This window comes from Equus caballus, chromosome 15 (assembly GCF_041296265.1).
Source record: "Equus caballus isolate H_3958 breed thoroughbred chromosome 15, TB-T2T, whole genome shotgun sequence".
Classification (NCBI taxonomy): domain Eukaryota; kingdom Metazoa; phylum Chordata; class Mammalia; order Perissodactyla; family Equidae; genus Equus; species Equus caballus.
In genome coordinates this window covers 61,853,332-61,878,940 of record NC_091698.1, presented here as the reverse complement: position 1 = coordinate 61,878,940, position 25,609 = coordinate 61,853,332, and the positions used below count along the sequence as shown (strand labels likewise).

At 35.9% G+C, this 25,609-nt stretch overlaps 1 protein-coding gene across 2 annotated transcripts in view; it reads right to left on the bottom strand.

Moving 5' to 3' along the window:
- PSME4 (proteasome activator subunit 4) overlaps window positions 1–25,609 on the bottom strand; it is an 83,558-nt gene that overhangs the window by 53,519 nt on the left and 4,430 nt on the right. The window contains exons 2-7 of one of the 2 annotated variants that reach the window (XM_023619106.2): window positions 12,357–12,497; window positions 11,559–11,675; window positions 6,099–6,164; window positions 3,946–3,990; window positions 1,928–2,077; window positions 366–429 (exon numbers count right to left, since the gene is read on the bottom strand). In XM_023619106.2, coding sequence (XP_023474874.2) covers window positions 366–429; window positions 1,928–2,077; window positions 3,946–3,990; window positions 6,099–6,164; window positions 11,559–11,675; window positions 12,357–12,497 — 583 coding nt within the window. The remainder of the gene's footprint in view (window positions 1–365; window positions 430–1,927; window positions 2,078–3,945; window positions 3,991–6,098; window positions 6,165–11,558; window positions 11,676–12,356; window positions 12,498–25,609) is intronic. The other variant, XM_023619107.2, reaches the window with a different exon arrangement.

The window sequence follows — 25,609 nt, the reverse complement described above, 5'->3', positions numbered from 1 at the left end:
AATCAACTGCAGTTGAAATGCTTGTAAAAAGGAAAACGACAAAGCATTATTCACAATGCAAACAGAAAAAGAAATTTCAATCCAATAAGCATATAGGAAGTATCCACTATGTGTCCAGCCAGTGCCATGCTAGTGAGGGTATACAAGGAGACAAACGAGGTCCTCCACCGCATGTGTGCACTTCCAGATGTTAACAAAACCAAAATAATGAAATGCCTACTCTGTTAGAATACAGCAGACAAACATTTTAAAAACTGATTATAACATGGCTAATAGCCAATTCCAGGGAACTGAAGCTACTGATCAAATGATCTGATATATTTATTTCCAAACTAAAAAGTATAGCAAAAAAGGGAGATACTCACCCCCTCCCACTGTGGGAGATTTTGCACTGAAACCCAAAGGCCAATTAATTCATCAAACCAAAGTCTGAAGGAGAAAAATTTGTTATAAATAGCAAGTGACTTATAGAAAGTGGTTCAAAGCCAGGTATCCTTTGTATTTTTTTAATCTATTATTCTTAATGATAACTACACAACCTAGAAAAAATAATACTGAAAGTTAAAAAGTTAATGGAACAAAGGACTATTTTTGTCTGAATATTCCCCTTCCTATTTATGCTAAAAAAGAGTAATGTCATCAAATTTCTACTTCACTGTCAAACAATTATCGTCCACTCCTATCTAACAACTGCTCAAGTTTTTCCTTCCTCTCCTTGCCTTTCTCCTTTAATATTTTCCTGTTACTACCTGTTCTTCCAACTCTTCCTTACTTTCTTTTCTTTAGTAAGCCCAATTAGTAATTACGCCATTAACTAGCACTATAGTAAATGTTCCACAAAAGAAATGAGCCACAAAGTGTTAGATGCAATTAAATTATAGTGGGGAAAACTATCTCAAATTAAAGAAATAGAAGAGAATACAGAGGCAAGAAAATGTTTGAATATTATTAACCAATCTTTACAAATCTCAAAGAAATTATAAGTTTTTAGAATTTTTAAATTAAAACTAACATTTCATAAATATATGGCTATATACAAAATTTCTGATTTGACAGAAATAAAAGATTTGACATCTCACTGTAGAAAACATGGGGGAAAAACTAAGCATCAACCCACGACAGTGATAATTACTATTATCCTTCCAGTCTTTTTTTATACTGTTTTCTTTTTTCATAAAAGTACAGTCCAAATGTTTTTCATTCTAGGGTTTATTATATACCTACAGTCATCTAGAAAAAAATAGTTCTTAAAAGTGGTGCAAAAATTAGAAAAAGTAAAAGAAAAAAAGATTATAAAAAAAACCCAAGCGGGGGGCGGCCCCATGGCCGAGTGGTTAAGTTCAAGCGCTCCGCTTCAGTGACCCAGGGTTTCACCAGTTCAGATCCTAGGCACGGACATGGCACCACTCATCAAGCCATGCTGAGGTGGCGTCCCACAGAGTACAATTGGAATATACAACTACGTACGGGGGGCAGTTTGGGGAAAAAGAAGAGAAATAAAAAAAGAAGACTGGCAACAGATATTAGCTCAGGTGCCAATCTTAAAGAAAAAAAAGATCCAAGAAAAACTATATGTGATGACGGTTAAACCCAAGTTTTAGGAAAATACTTCTCCTTTTCCTAAATTCTATACAAGTTAACATTTCTATTACTACCTATTTATTGGTATTTTCCACTCCTTCTGCATTTATCATTTTTTCTCTCTCGATTTCTTAAAGCCCTCATCTTACTTGGTTTGATATATAAGCATTACTCCTTTATTTTCAATCATGTTTAACTGTTTTAGCCTTCACACACTTCAAGTATAATAAACATAATGGTTGAGCTGGTAAAAGGCTTTTTTTACTTATTATTGCTTTAATAGTTTGCTTATATATCTGTATTTCCTGCTGTATTCTAGAATTTGTCAAGATATGTATATACTTACTTAAAACCTTTATGGTGAAGTTCTGGAGGAAGGGAGGTAGGAAGAAATATTTCAAAATAAGTGATGGCCTTTTGCATTGTTACATCAAAAGGGCACATTAAAGGCCGCCATTCTTCTAGCATCTCAGCTGTGGCATCTGCTGGAAAATATCTAATAAAGAAGAAAGTTTTCATGTTTCTGAATCATTGTCTAAAAGCTCTACAATATCAATAAATAACTGACAAAAAAAGGGGAGGGGGGAATGGATTTCATAAGATACATCACACACTACAAATGTCAAAGTAGCCTATAAGGAACACATATTTTTATAACTCTAAAATAAATACCTGTCACACTAAGGATAAAGTAAATTTTCTTCTTGTCTATGGGACTTAGAGAAATGCTATAAAGTTGATAAAACTAAGAAAAATACAAAGTCACTCAAATCACCTATAAACTTAAAACATGGTTGCTGTATTTTTAGTTCCTATGTGCTATGTAACAGCACCAGAAAAGAATCTTGTCGTAGAGAATCCAGGCTGTATAAGCAGTGGATAATCAGTGAGGTGAGAAGAGAACATCAGCCCAGGAATCTCTAGGTGCCTGTGAACAAACCATCTGCCCTCAGTGGGCCACAGTGCTCCTGTAAGAGAGGACCGGACCACATGATCTGGTGCTACAGGCTCGACCATTCTACAACTCTACGAAATGGGCAAAAGCGTCCCTGGGTAGAGAAGATTTACAAAATTAAAATCTGAAGTGTGCGTATACACACAAAAAGGTAAATAGATAAAGTGGACCCAGGTATAATTACCAAATATTCAGTAATGGGTTTAAAATAAGAAAGAGCATTAGAAATTCTGATTTGAGTATGGCCCAAAAAGTCAGGAAACCCTTTCAAATACACTTGTAGGTCTGGCCTACGTATCATATTATCAATCCTATTAGATCTTTATATACCTGTTAACTAGAATCACTTCATTCCTTTACGAGAAAAACAAAATTACATTTCTAGTAATACTTCTGTTGATTTCATCAAGCATTTATACGCCAGGTCACTGTGCAACAGGTTAGAATTGGAGGGAAAAAAAAGTAGAATATATTTCACCTTCAAAGATCTTATATATCAATTCCCTTTCCTAATTTTTCAGAGTCAACTGTTAGCCTAGTAATCCAAAATAAAAGCTTGGATGTTCTATGAATTACTTAAGAACCTAAAAACCAGCAAACACTTCTGTGATGATCAAATTACCAGTGAGGAAATAGAGGCCAAGAGGATAACTGCCTAGCAAAAAGTGACATGGCTCATTGGTGGCTTATGACTCAGGTTAGATCTTAAGTCTCTTAAAAGGGAAACATTTTATATCCTGAAAATGTATTTGCCCAAGACTGGGTGGCATAGTAGGTCAACAACAAATATTTGATTTATAAAATAACTGTAACTCATATAAGCTTATGATAAATATAGGAATTTCCATTCAAAAGAAATCACTGCATCCATAGCAGGATAAGTTGTCTTAGAACAGCTTGATTAACAAGAACAAAAAAATAGTGCAAGCCCACAGAACTAGACTTCAATTAATTAAAACTAAATTCTACTCATATTCATCTTTAAACATCAGAATATGCAATATTCAAAGTCAAATATTCTACCGAAAGAGAACATACTAGAAAAAAACGTATGGACCACCTTTTTATTATTACTTATATTTTAATGCAATAGCTACAATGCTCATTTTGGAAAATATTTTTGATCTGAGTAACTATACTCTAGGAAATCTTTCAAATAAAGACAATTATACATAAATTATGGCATTCTTACTTTCTAACAACTGACACTCACATCACTCAAAAATTTCTAAATTTATAAACAAAATCTGAAAAGATCAGTTCAAGAATTGGAAATGATATGTTGCGCCCCATGAATAACTTCACAACATCGGAAACTATTTATATCTTTAATTTCCTCTTCAAAGCATACTATAAATGGGGAAAAGCTCACAGAAACAAGAGGCTTTATAAATTGAGAAGCTACTTACGGTCGGCAGCTTTTCACGAGTGTTTTGAGGACATTTTCTACAGAACTGTGGGGGGGGGAAAGCCATTTGATAAATTAGGTTGGTGTATTTTAAGAATACATCTAATTCAATTAATAAATATCTCTAAGACATGCTCATTTAGATATTATATGTGTACACGCAATAACTAATCCTTTTCTTTCACACAGACAGAATTGCAAGAATTACCTAAACTACTTCATCTACTCTTTCCTTTGCCCTCATTTTGCTCTTTCTCTGCTATGAACTAAAGGGAAGAAAACTGGGAAAAGGACAAATCATTTTCAATCTTTACAAGGTAGGCAGCAATGACCATACTTATCAACACATCAAGTATGCTCAGTGGCTTAAAACTTCACATACTAATTTTTAATTTTTATTAAAGTGTTTTTACACCAAAACACAAACAGCTGACATACCTAAATCTGGTATGCTTCTATCAGCAACTGCCAGAAACTAGTTTTCTGTAACCAATTGATGAGAGTTCTATAACCTTCCAAGGCACTTTACTACCAGCAACAATCATCCAAAAGAGCAACAGGAATCTTTTTGATCAGCTAGTTAAAAAGTTAGTGGACTAACATTAAAAGCTCCTACTTATTTTCCAACTTGTAGGTGGCTCAAGTGAATACAGGAAAACATAAATATCTGTATATGAATTTATAATAAACATTTCTGTTTTAATGAAAAGGCCAATGTACCCTGGTTTAAACACACAGGACCAGAATGGAATACTTAAAATATTAACTAGACCATCGTCGAAAAGAGGTCAAATGCAAATAAACAAAACAAAGGGGCATTAGGTAATTTTGAACTGAAATTTTAAAATAGATGTGTGACTACTTACAGTATGATGTGTACAAGTAAAAATAAAACAAGTCTCCAAATCTCAAGAAAAAAAAATTATGGGGGAAAGAGGTAACTTTCAGGCAGTGCTTCCACCTGACACTTTCTCATTAAGCTTCCTGAAATTCTTAAGTTCAGAAGTCTATCGAACTTCTCTGAAAACTCAAGAACTAATCTGCAAAGAAATTCCAAGGACTAACACAAACCAAACTCAGCTCAAACAGTCAATATATTATGTAACCAAGACAGAATACTATAATTTCACTACTTGAAGTCGTAGGAATCCCCTTTAATTTTCAAACTATTCAGAAAAAAATTAACTAAACAGGAAACCGGGCTACAACTCACGAGGTAATTCTAAAATAAAAAAGATGACCGCATGGCCAGAGGGCCATCATGAAGCATTTTCTCTGATTATCAGAGAAAGGTTCCACCTTCTCTCACAAACAAGCTAAGCAATTCAGAAACACAGAATTTAGTTCATAAAACATATTAGCTTGCCTGGTAAAAATAACCAAAAGGCAAACTTCTCTCTAACTCTGTTTAAAACTCTCTGAAGATCACAACTATGATTTATACTTCTGGGGATTTCCAAAGTGCTTATAACAAGGCTATGTGTTCATACATATTTATACAGGTTTATATTTATCTATTTATGTATTTACAATGCTCAATAAACATTTTCTATTAGGGCAACAAAGAGTAGAGATCTTCGGATCTTCTTTTAGTTTGGAATAAAGAACTCCATTTAGAAACAAATTATGGAATTAAGAGGCAAGATTTAAAGAGCCATCTAGTTCCAAACTAAATAATAGATCAACTGAAATGCAAGTTTTAAAAACATAATTCTAAAATGGTACACTCTCTGTCCAAAGAAACAAGCAGAAGATCTGTAACGCTACCAGTCCTCAAAGTTTCTGTTCATGGTAACTTCACATTTACTTTCTGTGTTTCTGTTTCTGTGGGAGTACGACACAGAGAACCTGCTCTCTTCACTGAGTAACTTCTCTATTCTACCAACAAACTTCCATATAGTGTCAAAATGATTCTGGAAAGCAGGTCATAAAAGGCAGCACAGCTACATGTTTTCTCCAGTTTCTTTCATTCTTCAGGAAAATAGGAGGTTAACTATAATACTTGATAGCTGCTGCTTCACTCAGTAGAGGAAGAGCCTGTGTGGGAAAGTGATTTAATTCCTCTAAATAGTCAATTTCAACCCCTCCTTCTATATAAGGCCTGTGCCATTGGATTTATGCTCTTTAGCCAGAAAAGGGTACAATCTCTCTAACCTGTGATATCTGTATAGTGACCTTTTGGGATTCTTGTAATCGCTCAAGATGAAGGGAACAATGTTTCTGTTTAAAAATAAAATAAAAGGTTAAAGCTAGATGCTACTAGACTATATTTCACTAATTTTTAGAGGGAGTGAATAATCACCACACACTTTTCCAATTGCTGGAAATTTATAATACTAAAGTGGTAATTCAAAACACTTTTTTTAAAAAAAAATCAAAAGGGATCTACAGAGGGACTAAGCTTTGGATGAGTTTTCTCAGACCCTATTTCCTCGTAGAAAAGGCATGTTAAGTTGAAAAGAAAGCCGTAGTTTATCATGTAATGGTTCACAGCTTGGGCTTAGCAGTCAGACAGATCTGAATTTAAAGACCAGTTTGGCTACTTACTAGTAGTGCAATACTATAGCCTCAGTTTTTCCATCTATGTAAGAGCAACAATACCTATTCTCATAAGGCTGTGACAAAAATAAAATGAGATAACATAAAGAAAGCAGTTATCTGGCCCAGGATTAAGCACAATAAATGTTAACTATCATTTTCATGTCATACTTATCCAAGATAAACTATATTTTCAATCTCTTTAAGAACTAAATTTTTGTGTTCACTTTGCTTTTACATTTATCCTACTGTAGCTATTAGTTTATATTTAGGAAATCACATCAAAATAGGAATTTCCCCCCCAAACCGCCACCCTATTTATTAGGGCAGAAAGTTAAGTTCCTGTCCCAGTTCTTGAGTTCTTGTCCCAGTTTCAACAAATGACTGTGTGAATTTTCCTCTCTGGGTCACACTTTCCTTATGATGACATTCTTTATGATTCCTTATGATGATATTAATAAAGTGAGTGCCAAATATGTAGCAGAGAAGGCTGAGAAAAGCCAAAAGCTACAGTTACTTTACTAAGATAGTGGACTTATATATACCTGGAGGGTTATGCTTCCTGCCTCCTTGGCCTTACCTAACTATCAGGACAACATTCACTTCTAAACCAGAGAAATGTACAGCAAATGATATATTCAAGGTGAGAGCAGTGTGGACTGCCCATAGCCAGAAGTACTTTCAGCTTCACCTGACAATTCCTGACCTAAAATTTAATTTCAAAATAATCATAGTTGCTTTTTCATAAATGAACTGGGAAACTGTGACACTGGCATACTCTATATACCCCTGCTTTAACCTTATAATTTAATGATAATTGTTTATATAGCATTTTTTTCTTAAGACTGTGCCTCTTCATCTAGAAGAACTCAGTTTTACCTGCTTTCTCTAAATCTAAACAAATCCATCATCAGTTAACCAAACACTACGCATCTCATATCTAATCTTTCAAAATCTAATATTGCTTGGTTAAATTGGCAAGTAGCCATTTTTCACAGTCACTTCACACAATATTAGGGTCAAGATAATTTTACCATGGAAAGGTATAAATGAAGTATAATATCTTCATTACTGATGTTGCAATAACACTGGTTTTTCATTACAATTACTTAAAATATGCCTCTATGGCAATTATTAAGTTGTAATAATCCTGACCAATCATATAAAAAGAGCATGTCTAATCGCTTTAAGTGATGACGAGCCTGATCATTTTGAACTAAGCATTTTTTTAAGTTGCTTTAGAAAGAGAAGTTTCTAAAGAAAGATCACTGTAACACAGACATAACTTTGGAAGAAACACTATCGAAGTCATAATAAAAATAAACCATTTATTCCCTAATTTAAAAACAAAAGTAAAAGTAGAATTTAAAAACAAGCAAACAATGTTCCTCAAATACCACGCTAAAAAATCACTGCAAATATCACATTAATAATCATTGTTTATTAATAACTGTAAACTATTTTAAACAGCAACAGGTCCTTAGAGAAATTACTTCCATCGTTTCATTATCATGTTAAATTCTGTAGCTAGATATCATTCTGAGCTGCTGGTAGTAAGTAACTTAAGCTTAGAAATGTGGCCACATGTGCCAAGAAACACCCAAAAGAGGTTAAGAACATGCCACTTCCATGTGTTGAAGGTGGGAAGGAGGGGAACAAAGGAATTAACTGTATCTTAAGGATAAGAGCACCAACCCAAATGGTCCTTTGATAGATCAACAGAGAAACAAATACCATCAAGAACAAGTACCAGAAAAGGGAAATAACAAATTTCTTCATAGGGAGATTAACAGGAAAAATGAAAAAGTCTAACAATGTACGATCCTCTTAGAACAATACATATAAAAGAAAAATACTTAAATTTTTTTTTTTACAGATTGGCACCTGAGCTAACATCTGTTGCCAATCTTTTTTTTCCTCCTTCTTCTTCTTCTCCCCAAAGCCCAGTACACAGTTGTAGTTGTATGTTCTAGTTGTGAGTGCCTCTGGGTGTGCTATGGGGGACGCCGCCTCAGCATGGCCCTATGAGCGGTGCCATGTTCACGCCCAGGATCCGAACCGGTAAAACCCTGGGCTGCCGAAGCAGAGCACTCGAACTTTAATTACTCAGTCACGGGGCCAGCCCTAAAAAATTTTTTTTTAAGTAAATGAGTTATCTAGGGCCAAACTACTCGTGAAGCAAATATGTAAACCTTAAAACCAAACAACCCATAAAAACTAAATTGACAGTGATAACTAAAACAAATTTATACACAAAGCAATTCAAATATGAACTGTCTGCCAATTTGCAAAGGCTGATCTATGCACAAATCCCCACATTTTGTTAACAGCAATACCCTTCATTAGTGTGCTGCCTACAGCGGTAACTTGCATATGCCACTGCAATTAAGTTTACAGGACATCGTTTTATGACTTAAAACCAAGCCCATAAGATTCAAATGCTTCCTTTATGAAGTAAACTATAAGCAATTCTTATGTTGCTAGTATCAAGCTCACAACCACCTAGGTCCTTTCCAATTTCTATTTTTCTACTGAATAAAAAACCCTACAAATTGTTTCCCCAGTAGAAAATAGAAACAGGTGAGAGTGAAGAGGGTCTTTTGCTCCTGAGGCAAAAAGAAAGGAGAAGGAAGGGAGGAAAGAGAGGAGAGGAGAGGGGGAGGGAGAGAGAGGAAGACAAGGGGAAGAGAAGCAGCTTAATAATCCTTGCTCCAAGTAACAGAACCAGCCTTTAAAATCGGGCTGAAATGCATGGCACTCTAAGTAGTGGTTTCAACAAGGACAAAGAAGGCACAGGAGTTTAAGACTTGAAAGACAGTTAACAAATGAAGCAATCCTTCACTTTTGATTATAAAAATAGTACTCTAAAAATAGTAGGAACACATGAAGTCAGCTGACAAAACTGTTTCAAAATGTGTCAGAATACATCTAAGATGAAAATACTCAAAACAAAACACCATTTCCAAAAGCATGCCACATTAAAGGCCTCTTTAAGGGATTTTCTAAAATAAAATATTTGTTAAAAGTCTTAATTTTATCCCTTGGCTTTAAAAGTTCAAAACACTTGCCATACTAGTGTGCTAAATTGAACCTTAAGTAGAAAAGCAAATTTTAATGTGTCTTAAATGATTCCCTCTCAGAAATTCAGTGGACAGAGAACAGCTGCGAGGACTGAAAAACTAAAAGTACCGTCGTACAGCAAAGATTTCAGCAAAGACACAGTGGCTCTTCAAAAGACCAGGAATAGCCACGGCGTAACTTTTAAGGACAAAGATTTCCACAAGAGCAGGGATAATGTGAAGCTTCAGGAAAAGACATGGTAATAATACCAAGACACAGGGAAAGAACGATAAGCACTGACAAAATTTCCAGGAAAACAGCTGTTATCACTGGCCAGCCCCAGTCTTCCTCTTTTTTTCCCCTCTCCCCAAAGGCCCAGGACATAGTTGTATATCTTAGTTGTAGGTCATTCTAGTTCTTCTATGAGGGATGCCACCACAGTACGGCTTGATGAGCAGTGTGCAGGTCTGCACCCAGGATCCAAAACGGCAAACCCTGGGCTGGTGAAGCACAGCGCACAAACTTGGCCACTTGGGCCATGGGGCCATCACCCCATCACCTCAAAAGGTATCTTTTTTTTGGAGGAAGATTAGCGCTGAGCTAACTACTGCCAATCCTCCTCTTTTTGCTGAGGAAGACTGGCCCTGAGCTAACATCCATGCCCATCTTCTTCTACTTTATATGTGGGATGCCTACCACAGCATGGCTTTTGCCAAGCAGTGCCATGTCTGTACCCGGGATCCAAACTGGTGAACCCCGGGCTGCCAAGAAGCAGAACGTGTGCACTTAAGTGCTGTGCCACCAGGCCGGCTCTTCAAAAGGTATCTTTACAACAAAGTTTTTATGTTAAATTTTGGGTTTTCATTTCACTATTTACCTATGACTTGAAAATCTTTTAAGTCTGCCATCTGTAATCATTTTCAAACAATTCTACAGTAAGGGTATAACAAAGACAGCATGCTAACTGAATGATGAATGAAGCCTGAGGACTAATCATGCATTAAATGAACTGAACTGGGGAGGCTACAAGAAGTAACGAAATAACATACACATGTCTGGGATCAAAAGAGAAACCACAGAAATAAAGCCTGAAAGACAATTTATAAAAGAGAAAAAGGAAAATAACGTAGGCATATAAAATGGTGCTCTTCAGGAAATGAGTACATATGTACATGACAAACAACTCTAGATAATAAGAGGAAACAGCTATTAAATATGGAAGGAAAAATTTCCTGAAAATAAACCTCAATCACAAATAATTTAAGACAATTTTAAGCCAAACGTACTAAGGTTGAGAACATTAAGAGCTAGATCGCAACTGGACAAACCCTTGTGGGGCAGAAATGATACTCCGGAGTCAAGGCTGAAATCACTATCAACCAAAAAGGAGAGGTGATCATATTATACTCTGTAAATTCAGAACAAAATACAAAACATACCCAACTTAGAGAGCTGGAAGAGGAAGGATGCACATACAAGAAGCCATAATCAGCAAGAGATTTATACTCTCTGCATGTCTAAACATTACTAGGAAATAACATAAACCAAGGAGCGTGCATTTGAATAGTTTATGCTCTAAGAACAGTCAGTCACTGAAATGGATCTTCCTTCACTGGCACCGTGCACTCTCTGGGATGTGGGCACCCCCTGGAATACACAAAGCTCCTCTTCTTGAAGCATTCACTTTACTTGGAGAATTAAAACACGTGGATGTATTACAAAGAACGCCAAATGTGTATTACTTTTAATGACAAAATACTAGATTTCAAATAAAAATCCGTTGCTTTCTTGGGCCAGTATGGTGATGTTAGCCATTAAGAGATACCTTGGTGGCAAATTCTCAAGTGCAGCTTTGGATATAGTTTAAAGAGGGCCATAAATTGTTTTAGGAGTCAAGTTACACAGAAATGAACACATTAAAATGTATATTTGCTTGCTTATCATTTCTCAACTGTGATCAACCTTCTAAAAGCCCCCAAGTGCTCCCAAAGAAGTACTTTAAAAGGAAATGCTTACTTAGGAAACCAATTTAATCCCAGGTGCTCTGTCTTGGAATATAATATCCTTTCCACCATGTCATAAAGAGGTCTCCAAGGTAACTCCAAATCATCTCTTGAAAGAAGTTCCTTTTTCCTAATTAAAAAAAGTAAATACATATGGATGTATGTGTACACAGGTACCTACTACAGAGGGAGGACAGCTGTTAAATGCTGCTGTCATCACACCGGGTTCTGCTTTTCCCAGCCACAGCCCAGCACCAGCAGAACACAGTATCAGGAAGAACAATGCACCAGATTCTTGCTGCTGCTTAAACCTCAAAGAGCACCAGGTGAAAAGAGACATGTAAATTTGTGCCATCATTATTGTACATGAATTTCATTTTTTCCCACACTATCTATGGAGTTCTTAATGTTTCCAGCATTGTGCTGGGTGCCTTGGGATAAGCAAAAGAATAAATGATCCCTTTGAAGGGTCTTACAACCTATATAAGGGAAGAGAATTATATATAAATTATATATAATTATATATAAATATATATTATATATATTATATAATTATATATATAAATTATATATAAATGAAACAAGACATAGTTCAGTGCGTGCTAGAGAAGGCTTCATGGAGGAGATGGCTTTAATTAAAGGTTAATTAACACATATGGTTAAACTTATAATAAAGTTTTCTGCAATCTTTTTCCAAACTCACAATTTGGGACTTCGTCTTCTTACCAAAGAACGCTTGGTTTTCATTCTCTAAAACCCTGAAGAAACAAACCAAAAAAATCTTAGCAGAAATCAAAGGAAACTGACTTACTTTAACAAGTTAATCAAGAGACGGGCAAATCCCTGCATCATGCTGATTTCCAGTTTTGGAATCGATACCAGCTCATATAACAACTTGATAAAAAGAACATGATCTTCTTTGCTAAATTTTCTCCCATAAAGTCGAATATATCTGCAAGAGAAAAATTGATATAGCCTTTAAAAATAGGTACGGTGAGATGCCAGTCCAGTGGCGTAGTGGTTAAATTCATGCACTCCACTTGGGCAGCCCAGGGTTTGCAGGTCCAGATCCTGGGTGCGGGCCCACACACCACTCATCAAGCCATGCTGTGGTGGTACCCCACATACAAAAAACAGAGCAAGACTGGCACAGATTTTAGCTCAGTACAATCTTCCTCAAGCAAAAAGAGGAAGATTGACAACATATGTTAGCTCAGGGAGAATCTTCCTCAGCAAAAAAAAAAGAAAGGAAAAAAAGGGGGAATTCTGTCATATTCTACAATGCTACAACATGGATGAACCCTGAGGACACTATGCTAAATGAAATAAGCCAATGATAAAAATACAGCATGATTCTACTTGTATGAGGTATCTAATCAAACTCATAGAAATAGAATAGAATGTGGTTGCTAGGGGCGTGAGGGAAAGAAACAGGGAGCTGCTGTTCAGTGGGTAGAGTTTCAGTCATGCAAGATGAAAAAGTTCTAGAGATCTGTTGTACAACAATGTACATATAGTTAACAACACTGTACTGCATACAAAAATTATTAAAAGGGGAAATTTATGTTTTTGTCACAAGAAAAAAATATATTGTGACACTCTAATTTCAAATGCCTCTGACATTAAGCATTTTATATCCATACATCATTATGCATGAAAGAATTATTCTGTATTTTAGTTAAGAGATTACCAAGTAAGTATTATTAACATAAGGCTTATAATGATAACTGAATTCTCATCAACATTTAATGACCAATTAAAACACTGCCGTCTTATTGTTATATGGTCTTAACTGGCCTCTGGTCCTAAGCTGCAAAGAACTCATGTGCCCCAGGGCTGGCCCGGTGGCACAATGGTTAAGTTCGCATGTTCCGCTTTGGTGGCCCCGGGTTTGCCGGTTCAGATCCAGGTTCGGATCCCGGACGCGGACATGGCACCACTTGGCAAAAAGCCATGCTGTGGTGGGTGTCCCACGTATAAAGTAGAGGAAGATGGGCATGGATGTTAGCTCAGGGCCAGTCTTGCTCAGCAAAAAGAGGAGGATTGGCAGTAGTTAGCTCAGAGCTAATCTTCCTCAAAGAAAAAAAAAAGAACTGTGCCCCTATTCCTTTATTAAACAAAAGCTCATTCAAGATAATGATACACTTGTAACTCCCGGGAACTACTTTTAAAAAGCATATCACAACATAATTAAAGTTAAACAACAAAATACAGATATATAAGTTTATTGTTTTAACTACAAGAATCATTGAAGAATGCATATGGCTTACTTAGAATCCTGAAACAATACAGCAAGTTGCATAACTTGTACTATTTGTTTCTAAGACGTAATTCATAATTATTACAATAAAATTAAATTACTACCAAAAATAATACATATTTTTATCTCAAAAGCATACATTTTCAATTTTTTAACTTTAGAGAACCAATGTAATCAAAAGCACTAACTGTAAGCAAATTTAAGGCAAATGTGTCCCCAAAAGCAAGAATGACTAATCATAGCATATTTAAGGATTCAGAAATAACTAAAACTAAGTAACCAAAACTTACTTAGAACAAATTACTAGATACTTAAAACCATAAACTCCTTTGAGGAAGACAATTTTACAGACAATTAAATACATAAATCAACAGAAAAAATAGCATTGACAGGTCCCTTAAATGATATTTAGCACTTCCCAACAGCAGCCAAGATCAAATTAAACTTACACTTAACTTTTAAAATTAGGGTACATAATTGCTTTTCTTTTTCCAGAAATTCTTCAAAATTCTTGGTCCACTAGGAGCACTCTTTCAGTTTCTCAGGCTGTGTGTATTTACTCAGCTTTTTTCTATAATTTCAAACTATAATCCCCATGATCTCACCTTGGGACTATGCAACTGGCAATATGGGGGACAGAGGAACAAGCCCTGTTATTCTGCCTGTGCCATAATTACTGTGAAAGGTTCTCAACCACTCTGGGCTGGTAAAGCAAACGGATTCAAGACAATATATAGAGACCCTAAGCCCAGGGCTGCCAGAGGTACTGCAAGCTGCTGAATAAACATGGTAGTCTCCTGAAGCCTCCCGCAATTTCACTCTAAATTTAGGAGTAAAAACTAGAATCATTTAAATAGTACTTTCAAATGAAAATAAACTATATCCCTAAAACATGACACATAGTTTTAAGATAAAACAGAGGGGTTCAAAGAAGCATTCCTTGCTTTCAGTGACTACTTCAGGCCTTGCCAGGACTCCAGATGCCCCTGGAGTTATGTTAACTCGTGGCTAGGATACTTCCATGGAAAAACTGGAGAAACACTGCTCTAAGCCACTGAAACAACTCAGCTACAGCAGCCCACTGCTTCTACTGCGGTAGAAATATAACTGTGTACTTAATGTCAGGGACATAAAACTCAGAGCCCAAAATTTAATACTACGAAAAGAAGAGACCAACAGGGGGATTCCTAGAGGAGCCAGCACTGCTGACAAAACTAGCGATTTTAGGGGGATGACTCAGAAACTTCCTGTTTTAGCCTGTCAACTAGCAAACAGTTCTCACCAACCAGAAAGTGGTTCTTGTCTCAGCATTTCTCAAAATGCTGTCCAAGAAGATTCCTTCTGAAGAGCACAAAAAGTACTGAAGAACATTAATAACTGGTCTTCATTAAAATTAAGAACTTCTATTCACAATTACACACCATTAAAAGTGAAAAGCCCAGTCAGATATTTGAAATATGTATATCTATCTGACAAAGAACTCATATCCAAATTACATAAGAACGTCTTCAATTCAGTAAGAAAAAGACACTACTGAATAAAAAATGGACAGAAGACTCAGGTAGGCACTTCTCAAAAGACAACAGCCAGATGACTAATAAACATATGAAAACATACTCAACATCATTACTCATCAATAAAAGCAAATTAAAACCAAATTAAGGTACCACTTCACACTTACGAGACTGGCTAAAATTTAAAAGCTTAATAAGACCCAGTTTTGGTGAGAATGTGGAGCAACTGGACCTTTCATTTGTTACTGATGGGTGTATAAAGTGGTACAGCGACTCTGGAAAAACTGCTTGACATTACCTAGTAAAGCTAAACCAAAGGCTGTCTAGACTATGACCAGCAATCTCACTACTAGGTATGTGCAATGAGTGCATATGTCAACCAAAGATACGTGCCAAAATGTAGATAAATCTCACAGTCATCATGTTGAACAAAAGATGCCAAACACAAAAGAATGCCCACTGTATGATTCCATTTTAAAGAATGGACAATACTAATCAACAGTGTCAAAGTGAGCAGTGGTGACCTCTGAAGGAGCACTGATATGGAACACGGAACTTTATAGGGTGCTGGAAATATTGTACATCTGAATCCGTGTGGTGGTTCCATGAGTGCACACATACAAAAATCTATCACGTTGCATGCACATTTAAGACTAGCGCATTCAACATACTTTACTGAACAATACTATACACCAATTTTTTTTAAAAAAAGATATAGATAAAATGAGACTAGAAACACGAATGGAGTATAGATTTATCTTTAGGGGAAAATGTGGTCAAAAGATCAATAAATCAGAATTATGACAGTAACTCTTGAAATGTATATTCCTGGGTTCCATCTTAGCTCTAGTCCATCAAAAATATTGAGTGTGCTAAACGCAATAAAGCTGTAAAAAGAAAAAACAAATTTAAAAATACTGAGTGGAGGCTAAGAGTCTTCATGTTTTAAAAGTACTCCAGTTGATTTTTCTGTTTGTGTTCAAAAACCCTACTTTAGACCATATTTAGAGACAGCCTATTCCTTTTTTCCAATTTATTTTCACATTAAATTTTAGGACTAGGTGCCAGCCTGGTGGCTCAGCGGTTAAGTGTACACGTTTCACTTCGGCGGCCTGGGGTTCGCCAGTTCAGATGCCGGGTGCGGACACGGCACAGCTCGGCAAGCCATGCTGTGGTAGGCGTCCCACGTATAAAGTAGAGGAAGATGAGCACTGATGTTAGCTCAGGGCCAGTCTTCCTCAGCAAAAAGAGGAGGATTGGTAGAAGTTAGCTCAGGGCTAATCTTCCTCAAAAAAGAAAAAAAAAATTTAGGACTAAAAAATTACCAATGGATGTCTCAAAATACTTGAAAACCTTGGTAACAGTCATGATTGAACTTTTTAATAGAATATTTGTTAAACTATCCAGAATATATAGAAGACAAGTCATTACCCTCCCACAGCAGGGAAAAAACAATAGAAGATAATACAAAACTCTTCCTAAACTGCTTCCTCCTCACAACCTTAGTGTATTTATCAAATGTTTTAATTTTTAATCCCAAGTAAAGAAAGAGTAACATACTAGGAACAGTAATTATTTAATAAAATGTATAATAATACTGCCGAGTTTTTTCTACTATACGTCCTAAAGATAGTTTACTATACATTACAAGGAAATTTAACGTAAAACATAAAATTATACAACGCTACTGAAATAAACAAAGAATTAGAGCTTGGCTAAAGACTAAAAATACTGGTTTTCAAAAAGCTTTATAATTTACCAGTTATTTTTCTTCAAGGCAATCACTGGGTTTCTAAGGTTCTAACTATATCCATCAATAAAGTAAAATTAACATTATTTTAGAGCAACATTGAGACTATCTGTAATTATAAAACATGTAAGACATTTAGCAATGATATTTAACTAAACGATTTATTTTGGTTAGTCCTACTCAAAAGACAAAAAATAGAATTTTAGTTTGAAAATTTAAAAACCAGAATTGAACTGTTTTCATTGAAAGCACTTAAAAGTATTTATGGATCATTTTTTAAAAACCTGACATCTAGCAATATGTCCTAAGTAAAAATTCAGAATATCAAAGTCAAAATATCAAAAAGTAGGGGTCAGCCTGCTGACGCAGTGCTTACGGACTATGCATCTCCTGCTAATAGTACACAATACCACCTGTTACACAGTCTCAAAAAAGAAAAGGAAATTGTATGTGCTGAAAAACACAACAAAAGCAATTACTGTGCATCTTTAATATTTTAACCTGACCACCTAAAAGTAATTAGAATTCTATAATTAATAAAGCTGACTTTAAAAGACACACATAAAAATTGTGAACTGACAGAAACTATGCCCTCTTTTCAATCTTCTGTGGAACACCTATAAAAACTGGTCATAAACTAGGCCACAAAGAACCTTGACTTAATTCTAACAGGTGGAAATTATTCTGGCCAAACAGTCTAAGTATAATAAAAAGTAAATTAGCAAATATTAACAAAGTATAACAAAAAGAAACTAAATCATTTAAACACACACATATGAGTCTTAATTAAATAGCAAGTACCAGAATTAAGGCATCATCCTTCCAAGAGGCACTTCAGAGCCAGGACAATAACAAGTACGCTTACCATTATTATTTAGCATTATTCTGAATCTAGATTAAATAGTAAACTAGGAAACAAAAATAAGGGTAATTGTTTCAGGCAAGGTAGAATAGTGTGGTGTCAATGCTGTGATTATATCTAAAACATTTGAAACAATCAACCAAAAAAATACTTCTGCAGAATACATTTTTTGAAATCAGTAGCCTTCCTGTATGGTATTCAAATAAAAAACAGTGGTGGCTGAAAGAAAATTGTTCCATTCATAATACCAACAAAAAGATTAATTAGAAATTTCTCTAAAAGAAATGTGTAGCAGTTACATTTTAAAACTTTACCAAAATGCAAAATAGTCGAGTAAATAGGGAGACCTAAGAATTTTTTTAAATGTCTTAATACCCGCCAGCTGGGGCTAAATGACAAGTATTTTACAGCAAGGAAAACTACCACGGCCAATGAAATCCCTGAACAAGTCCGAAATTCAATTTCAGACAGTAACTTCAACTCTTCCCTCTAGCAAACAAACAAACAAAACACACTCTGCTATAGCTATATCAGTTCCAGTCTTTTCCTTCTGTTCCTAAACTGTCACCAAACAGAAAAAAAAAAAATAAGGCAAAATTAGCAGAGAAAACCAGAGGATCAGGAACACATTACTTTGACTTTATTCCAAGACTAAGTCCTTCATCACTACACATAATATTAAAAATGCAGATACAACTTCTCACTGCCAAAAACAGTAAGCGACTAGACAAAAAGTGTGATTCTCATAAACCTACCTCTCTTTTTCTTTTCACTCAATTACCTGTTTATTCAGAAAGCATTTCTCTAGCAAGTGATATGTACTAGATAAGAGTAGGATTCAAATAGTCCCTTTCGGCCAAGAACTCACAATCAGATACGAGGAGACATCAGATGTGTATGGAAAAGTACATAGAAGTAAGGGGGATAAATGTATTTTTAGAGTTTTGTGATTCATTTTTTTTCTAACCAAAGTTTCATCACATATAAGTGATCCATGAACTGAATCTTGAAAGATTAGAAAACTGTTATCACTCTGAATAGGCAACTCAAGTCAAGATAATCTGAGCATTTGGGAAAGAGGCAGGAAGAGGCACAGGAGACAGCTCTAGAACAACAACAGTCTGCGGTCAGAAGACACAACCGAGAACGTTGTTTATTCTCCCATTTCCCCTCCCAAGAGGTCAAGCTGAGGATCAAGAAGAGGATACACTATCGCAAATAAATAAATAACAATAAAGGATATTAATTCCAAGGGACTTGCTGATATGGAATAAAGACAAGTTAGGTGTTATGTAAAGTGGAGAATGTCTTCAGTTTCCACGCTAGCTTGCTTTGCAACTCTCAACATTATACTCAACTCTGGACAGACAGAATATTTGATTTCAACACAGCAGCCAAGCGGGCAGGAACAGCATGGTTCTAACAAGTTTGCCGAGAATTCAAACAGCTTCCATGTCAGTCCCTTGGGCAAGTCATTTAATCTGTGTATTTGTAAAACTGGGTTTCCTGACAAGGCCCTGGTGAGGGATAACTGATCAATATACATGAAAGACATTCCGATTTAATTATTCTGGAGTGGGTTTCCCCAGACATTTCACCACATTTGAGAACCACTGCACCTTAGCAGACTGACTGGAGCACAATATATGCTTTTCAAAATCTATTTAAATCGTTAAAAATGTAATACTAGGGGCCGGCCCAGTGGCGCAGCGGTTTAGTGCACAAGGTCTGCTTCAGTGGCCGGGGGTTCGCCGGTTCCGATCCCGGGTGCAGACATGGCACCACTTGGCAAGCCATGCTGTGGTAGGCGTCCCACATATAAAGTAGAGGAAGATGGGCACAGATGTCAGCTCAGGGCCAGTCTTCCTCAGCAAAAAGAGGGGGGTTGGCAGCGGATGTTAGCTCAGGGCTAATCTTCCTCAAAAAAAAAAAAATCAATCAATAAATAAATAATGTAATACCAATATAATCTGTTTCAATTTGTCTTTCTTTAATTAGTTATGTGGCTAAATATACCTTAAGAGGTTTGCTTACTACATATTATAATTATTTTCTCATGAATTATTTGTTCATATCTTTAGAAGCCTATCTATCCTTTAAGACTCCTCCTCCATGAAGTCTTCCTTCATTCCCAACGAAAAGTCTCTGTTCTCTCTACCCCTTAATAGCTTGTACCAAACGTGAGTATTTTTCAAGTTCTATCTCATACTATAGTTCTGTATGTATACATTACTGTATTTTAGATGATGAAAGCTACTTGGTTGCAGGCACCAAGCCTCTACACCTATTTAACCCTCAGCTCTAACTGGAGATGAAACAAGGTGGACATTCTAAGAAACATTTTTTTCAACTGACAATGTACAAGTATATCTTGAGGAATATACTAGCTTATGTAATTACAAAGAGCTCAACAGGGCTAACTGTACTTTTAAAGAGGGGGGAAAAACCTTCAAACTAACAATAAATATTTGACCAAATTAAGCAAATTGGCTTTAAAACATTAAGAGTAGGTTTCCAAAAGACACTAAAAAATAAGTTTACCATCTTTACCCAATTGATGGAAGGCTCTAAATGGACAAGGAGATCTGAGGTAGACACTTTAATCCCCATCCAACACAGGTTGAACACACTCACTGGAGTTTCGGCATATTATATTTCAGAGTTATATTTCTTATGACCTTAAAATTGACAGGACAGTTTCTAGAGTAATAAAGTCATTCACTATTAACATCTAATAATGACCCCTCTATTCTTTTCCCAGTTGTTTCTCTCTTGAGACATGGATAAAGGGCATTCATTTCTTGAAATGCTTTACTGAGTGTCATTTAAGAGCCAGACATGGCAATAGGCAACGGAAACAAAAGTAAGTAATAAATGGTCCTGGAGCATGCAGCCTAGAGAGGGAGACAGGTAACTGATTATTTCAATATGATGCTCTCAGTACTGACCGTTGTATAGTCAATTTGCTCATATCTCTGTTCCCCCACATTAATTTTTTCCAAATTCCTCCTTCCCTGAGCAGTCTTCCTGGGCTCTATAGCTCAGGGAGCTTTCCTTCTTCTGGGCACAGACATGGTCAAGAGCAAGCGCTCTGCAGTCATCAGGCATCTCCACTGTAACACAAAGTCACTAAGCCTGACCTCTTCCATAGTGGAATTGGGATAATCAAAGTATCTACGCTTCACGGGGTTGTTTGTGAAAATCAAATGAAATAATGAATGTAAAGTACTCAGCATAGTGCTGGCACGTTCTGAGCTCTCAACAAAGGATAGTAGTATCTATGCCACTCATTTAACAATCTATTAATGCTTTCCTGTATGATCCCTCAGGTTACTGATATTTTTAAACTGTTACAACTTTTCATTTGCATCCCTGGTATCTTTAGAGTTCAATAAGTGTTGATTATATGAGCTTAAGTATAGAAACAAACTTGTAAAATCAGTAGCTTTCACACTTTTTGGCCACAACCCACAGTAATATATAACCCAGTACACACAGAAACATATACACAACTGAAACAAAGGTCATGAACGTTCACCCTTATTACTTCCAAATTTACTCTAATAATTCTAGTCTAGTTCACCAACCAACCAACAAAAAATCCCAAAAACAAAACTGGTCAAGACCTAATAAATTGATTTCACATCCCTTTGGCCATAACCCACAATTTAGACAATTCTCTGGGGCTGGCCCTGTGGCCGAGTGGTTAAGTTCGCGAGCTCTGCTTCAGCGGCCCAGGGTTTTGCCAGTTCGGATCCTGGGCATGGACATGGCACCGCTCATCAAGCCATGCTGAGGTGGCGTCCCACATGCCACAACTGGAAGGACTCACAACTAAAAATACAGAACTATGTACCGGGGTGCTTTGGGAGAAAAAAAGGGAAAAATAAAATCTTTAAAAAAAATAAATTAAAAAAAAATTCTCTGTAAACACTTATAAATGAACATATACCTGAAAAATTGTGAGACCCTCGCCCAAAACAAACACCAAAATTAAAGTGGAAAAACTCTTAAGATATTTGTCTGTTAAATTATAATCTTTTAAAAAAATCATATTTCTAAATCATTCCTGAATTTGTTAAATGGTAACTTTTTCCTGCCACACACAAAATAGGGACCTCTGTTTGGTACAGAAATTTGACAGTTTATTTATTGGGATCTTCGGAAGTAACCTACCTCCCCTTAGAACACAAACCACCCTGACTGAACGCCCCAGTAATCTGCCTAAAATATAAACACGCATGCAAAAGACTGCATTCAGAGAATTTCTTGCTCTAAGAACTTCTACTTCATCCTTGACTTAAAAAAGAAAATTGTCATAAAATGAAATGAAACACCCACACTTAACAGCTCAAAGATTACTAACACATTCCATTTAAGCTGTCTACCATTAGATTATAAAGATTTTTAATAATTCTTAAGCAACCTCTAATTTACTTGAACTACAATACTATTCTCAAACCCATTTCACAGCTGCAAGTGTTATTTTCTTAAGAAAGGAAAAAGCCTTTATTATATTGTTAAATTCCACAATTTAGGGTCAATAAATATTCTGTCAACAGGTTTGGAACTCAACGATGAAATACAACATTACACAAAATAGAATTTGACCCTATAAACGATGTAATGTTTACAGCACTCACAAAAGTATACAAAGGCCATTAAACTAAAACCATCTAAGTAAATTAGCTTTATGAGAACGTCACAAATTTTAAGTTTCAAGTTAGATTTACAATACTGGGCACTTGAGTGTTATATCACTTCTCTTTGTCTTTTCTTTGCTTTGTTTTTTGGTAGATTATAATTTCCAAAGAAAATACAATGTTGGAGTTGTCCATTTACTTTTCTAGGTAACAGAATAAAGTTTTACATTAAAAAATTAATTAATTAAAAGAAAATTCAGGGTCAAGGTATTATGAAAAAATCCAAGTTAGCATAAAAAGATGACCACCACCAAAATTCTACGGTTCATCTATCAAAAAATTATAATAACTATACTCTAATTTTTTAATACTAAGTATTTAATCATAACAATTATTATAGGTTTATTTTTAAATGAAAGTCTTGGACAAACTCCCTGATGCAACCAATACAACCTACTTTCTTCTCTAACAAAACACACCATTCTCTTCCTTAACCAAAATGCTCCTTCCCTCCACACTTCTTTGGTTAGTATATACTCTTTTGAACCCAGTGTTAAAAATAGACCTCATTTCAGACTCATTTTCTCCATTTTGACTTTAAAAGTAATAATTCCTGAGAACTGCAGAATGCTTTTGTTTACAAAGAATAAATAAGTTAATTCTAATATTATTGAGTACCTATGAATGTATACACCACTGTACTGAATGCTGGGAGTAGAGGGAGGGAGAGGTAAATACGGAAAACACTGACCTCAAGACAGCTCACAGGAGAAGGAAGATATGTACACAAAGAATACAAAACCATGAATAAGGGATCAAGAGAGAATGCACTAAAAGGGAAGAAATGCTAGGCGTAGGCCGAATATGGAAGTAGCCAACCTCAAGATTCCAAATGGGAATATTTATAGTATGTGCTGCTTTTAACATTCCAGTGGCGGTCTCAATGAAAGTAGAAGGGTTTTAGTTGTCGTTTGCTTGCTGTTGCTTCTGTTACCATGCTCTCAGCTTACTGTTCACACAGTATGAATCAGATTTTGATCTCATTTTCTACAAGGGTTGGAGGGAAACAGAGATTTAGATTTTATACTTAAAGGCGGAGGGGGTGGTGGCCGTGGGAGAGATTCACTAGTAATGAGTCTCACTTAATAGAAAAAAGTTAACTTCCAGGTTCCACAAGGAGAAAAGCTGGTTTAGAAGTTGTGTGCTTATTTTCTAATAAATAAGCATCCCTTAAAAACCAAGAATTTGCCTCCATTTCACTTCAATTAAGAATATGTATTTCAAAGACAATTTTATTTCACAACACTGCAGAAAGACTACTGGGGAAAATTGTTTTTAAATGATACACTCAGATCTCAAACAATGAATGGTACTGTTTCACTAATTTTTTTCTAACTGCCTTTCTCAGTGCCTCAATGTAGAGTGTTAAAACACAATGGTAAGAATGGGAATTTTTTAAAGTAATATACTTAGAACTCATATTTTCTTTCCCCAAATTTCTTCATGGAGCTACACCTTGCCTACTCTGTCCTAAATAAACAAAAATATGCACGAAGAGAAAGAGCACAATGGAACTTCCAGGAAGGGCAGAAAGCTTTCACTGATATAGCTTAAGTGCCAAAAACAGTGCCTGGCCCATACAAGGCACCCAGAAAATAATTTGCTCTAACACTCCTGCCTCTACTACTTTGCATCAAACCATGTACTAACCTATGAACCTCAGTGTCTTTGTTTTTAAAATGGAAATAATTCAAAGGAGTCCTAGTTACCCCATGATCGATTCTATGTCCCCAAAGTGAAGAGGGAAAAGATGTCATAATATGAAAATGTTCTTTAATGAGCTATTTTTTAATCTCTGTCCATGAAGTCTGTTTATAGTAAACCTTAAACAAAACAATGCAAATGAAATGGAAACTCAAAAGTAAAATCACAAATTTTGGAAAGAAGAATTTCACAAGGTTGATCAAAGTGATAATGGATTATTGTTCATTTTTTTAGGTTTGAGAATGGTATTGGTACTGATTTTTTGTTTAATTCCTTTTCCCTTAGAGATACATACTGGAAAGACTTACGAATGAAGTAATATGCTTCAAATATAATGAGGGTGATGGTAGTAGACGGAACATGATTAGCCATGAGTTGATAACTGCTGAAGACGGGTGATGGGTACATTGAGTTCATTATATTGTTTTACTTTGTATATGTTTGATATTTTCCATAATAAAAAAATATTTAGGGGCTGGCCCAGTGGCTCAGCGGTTAAGTGCGCACATTCCACTTTGGTGGCCCGGGGTTTGCTGGTTCGGATCCCGGGTGCGCACTTACACGCTGCTTGTCAAGCCATGCTGTGGTAGGCATCCCACATATAAAATAGAGGAAGATGGGCATGGATGTTAGATCAGGGCCAGTCTTCCTCAGCAAAAAGAGGAGGATTGGCAGTAGTTAGCTCAGGGCTAATCTTCCTCCAAAAAAAAAAATTTAAAGAAAACCAAATAAAAAATACTAGAAAACTGTTCAAATCACATATATTGACAAACGAAATTTAGGCAGAAACTGTGAGTTAACTAGCAAGGAGAAAACTGAAAAGCCGTTTTTGTTTGTTTTTTCTTCTTCTCCCCAAAGGACCCCCAGTACATGGCTGTATATTCTAGTTGTAGGTCTGTTATGTGGGACGTCGCCTCAGCATGGCTTGATGAGCAGTGCTAGGTCCGTGACCAGGATCCGAACCTGCGAACCCTAGGCCACCAAAGCTGAGTGTGTGAACTTAACCTCTCAGCCATGGGGCCAGCCCCCTGACAAGGTGTTTTAAAAGAATGATTAAGAGAGGTCCCTGGAAAACGGGAAAGGCCTCAAATATTTTTCTTAAAAAATGTTTGACATTGCTATGAAAATTTAAATGTGTACATGTGTGGGGACAAGAGGTATATGGGAACTCTCTGTACTTTCTGCTCAGTTTTACTCTGAACCTAAAACTGCTCTAAAAAAATTAAGTTTGTTAATTAAAAAAAAAAATCAAATGTGAAGGATAGCTTATT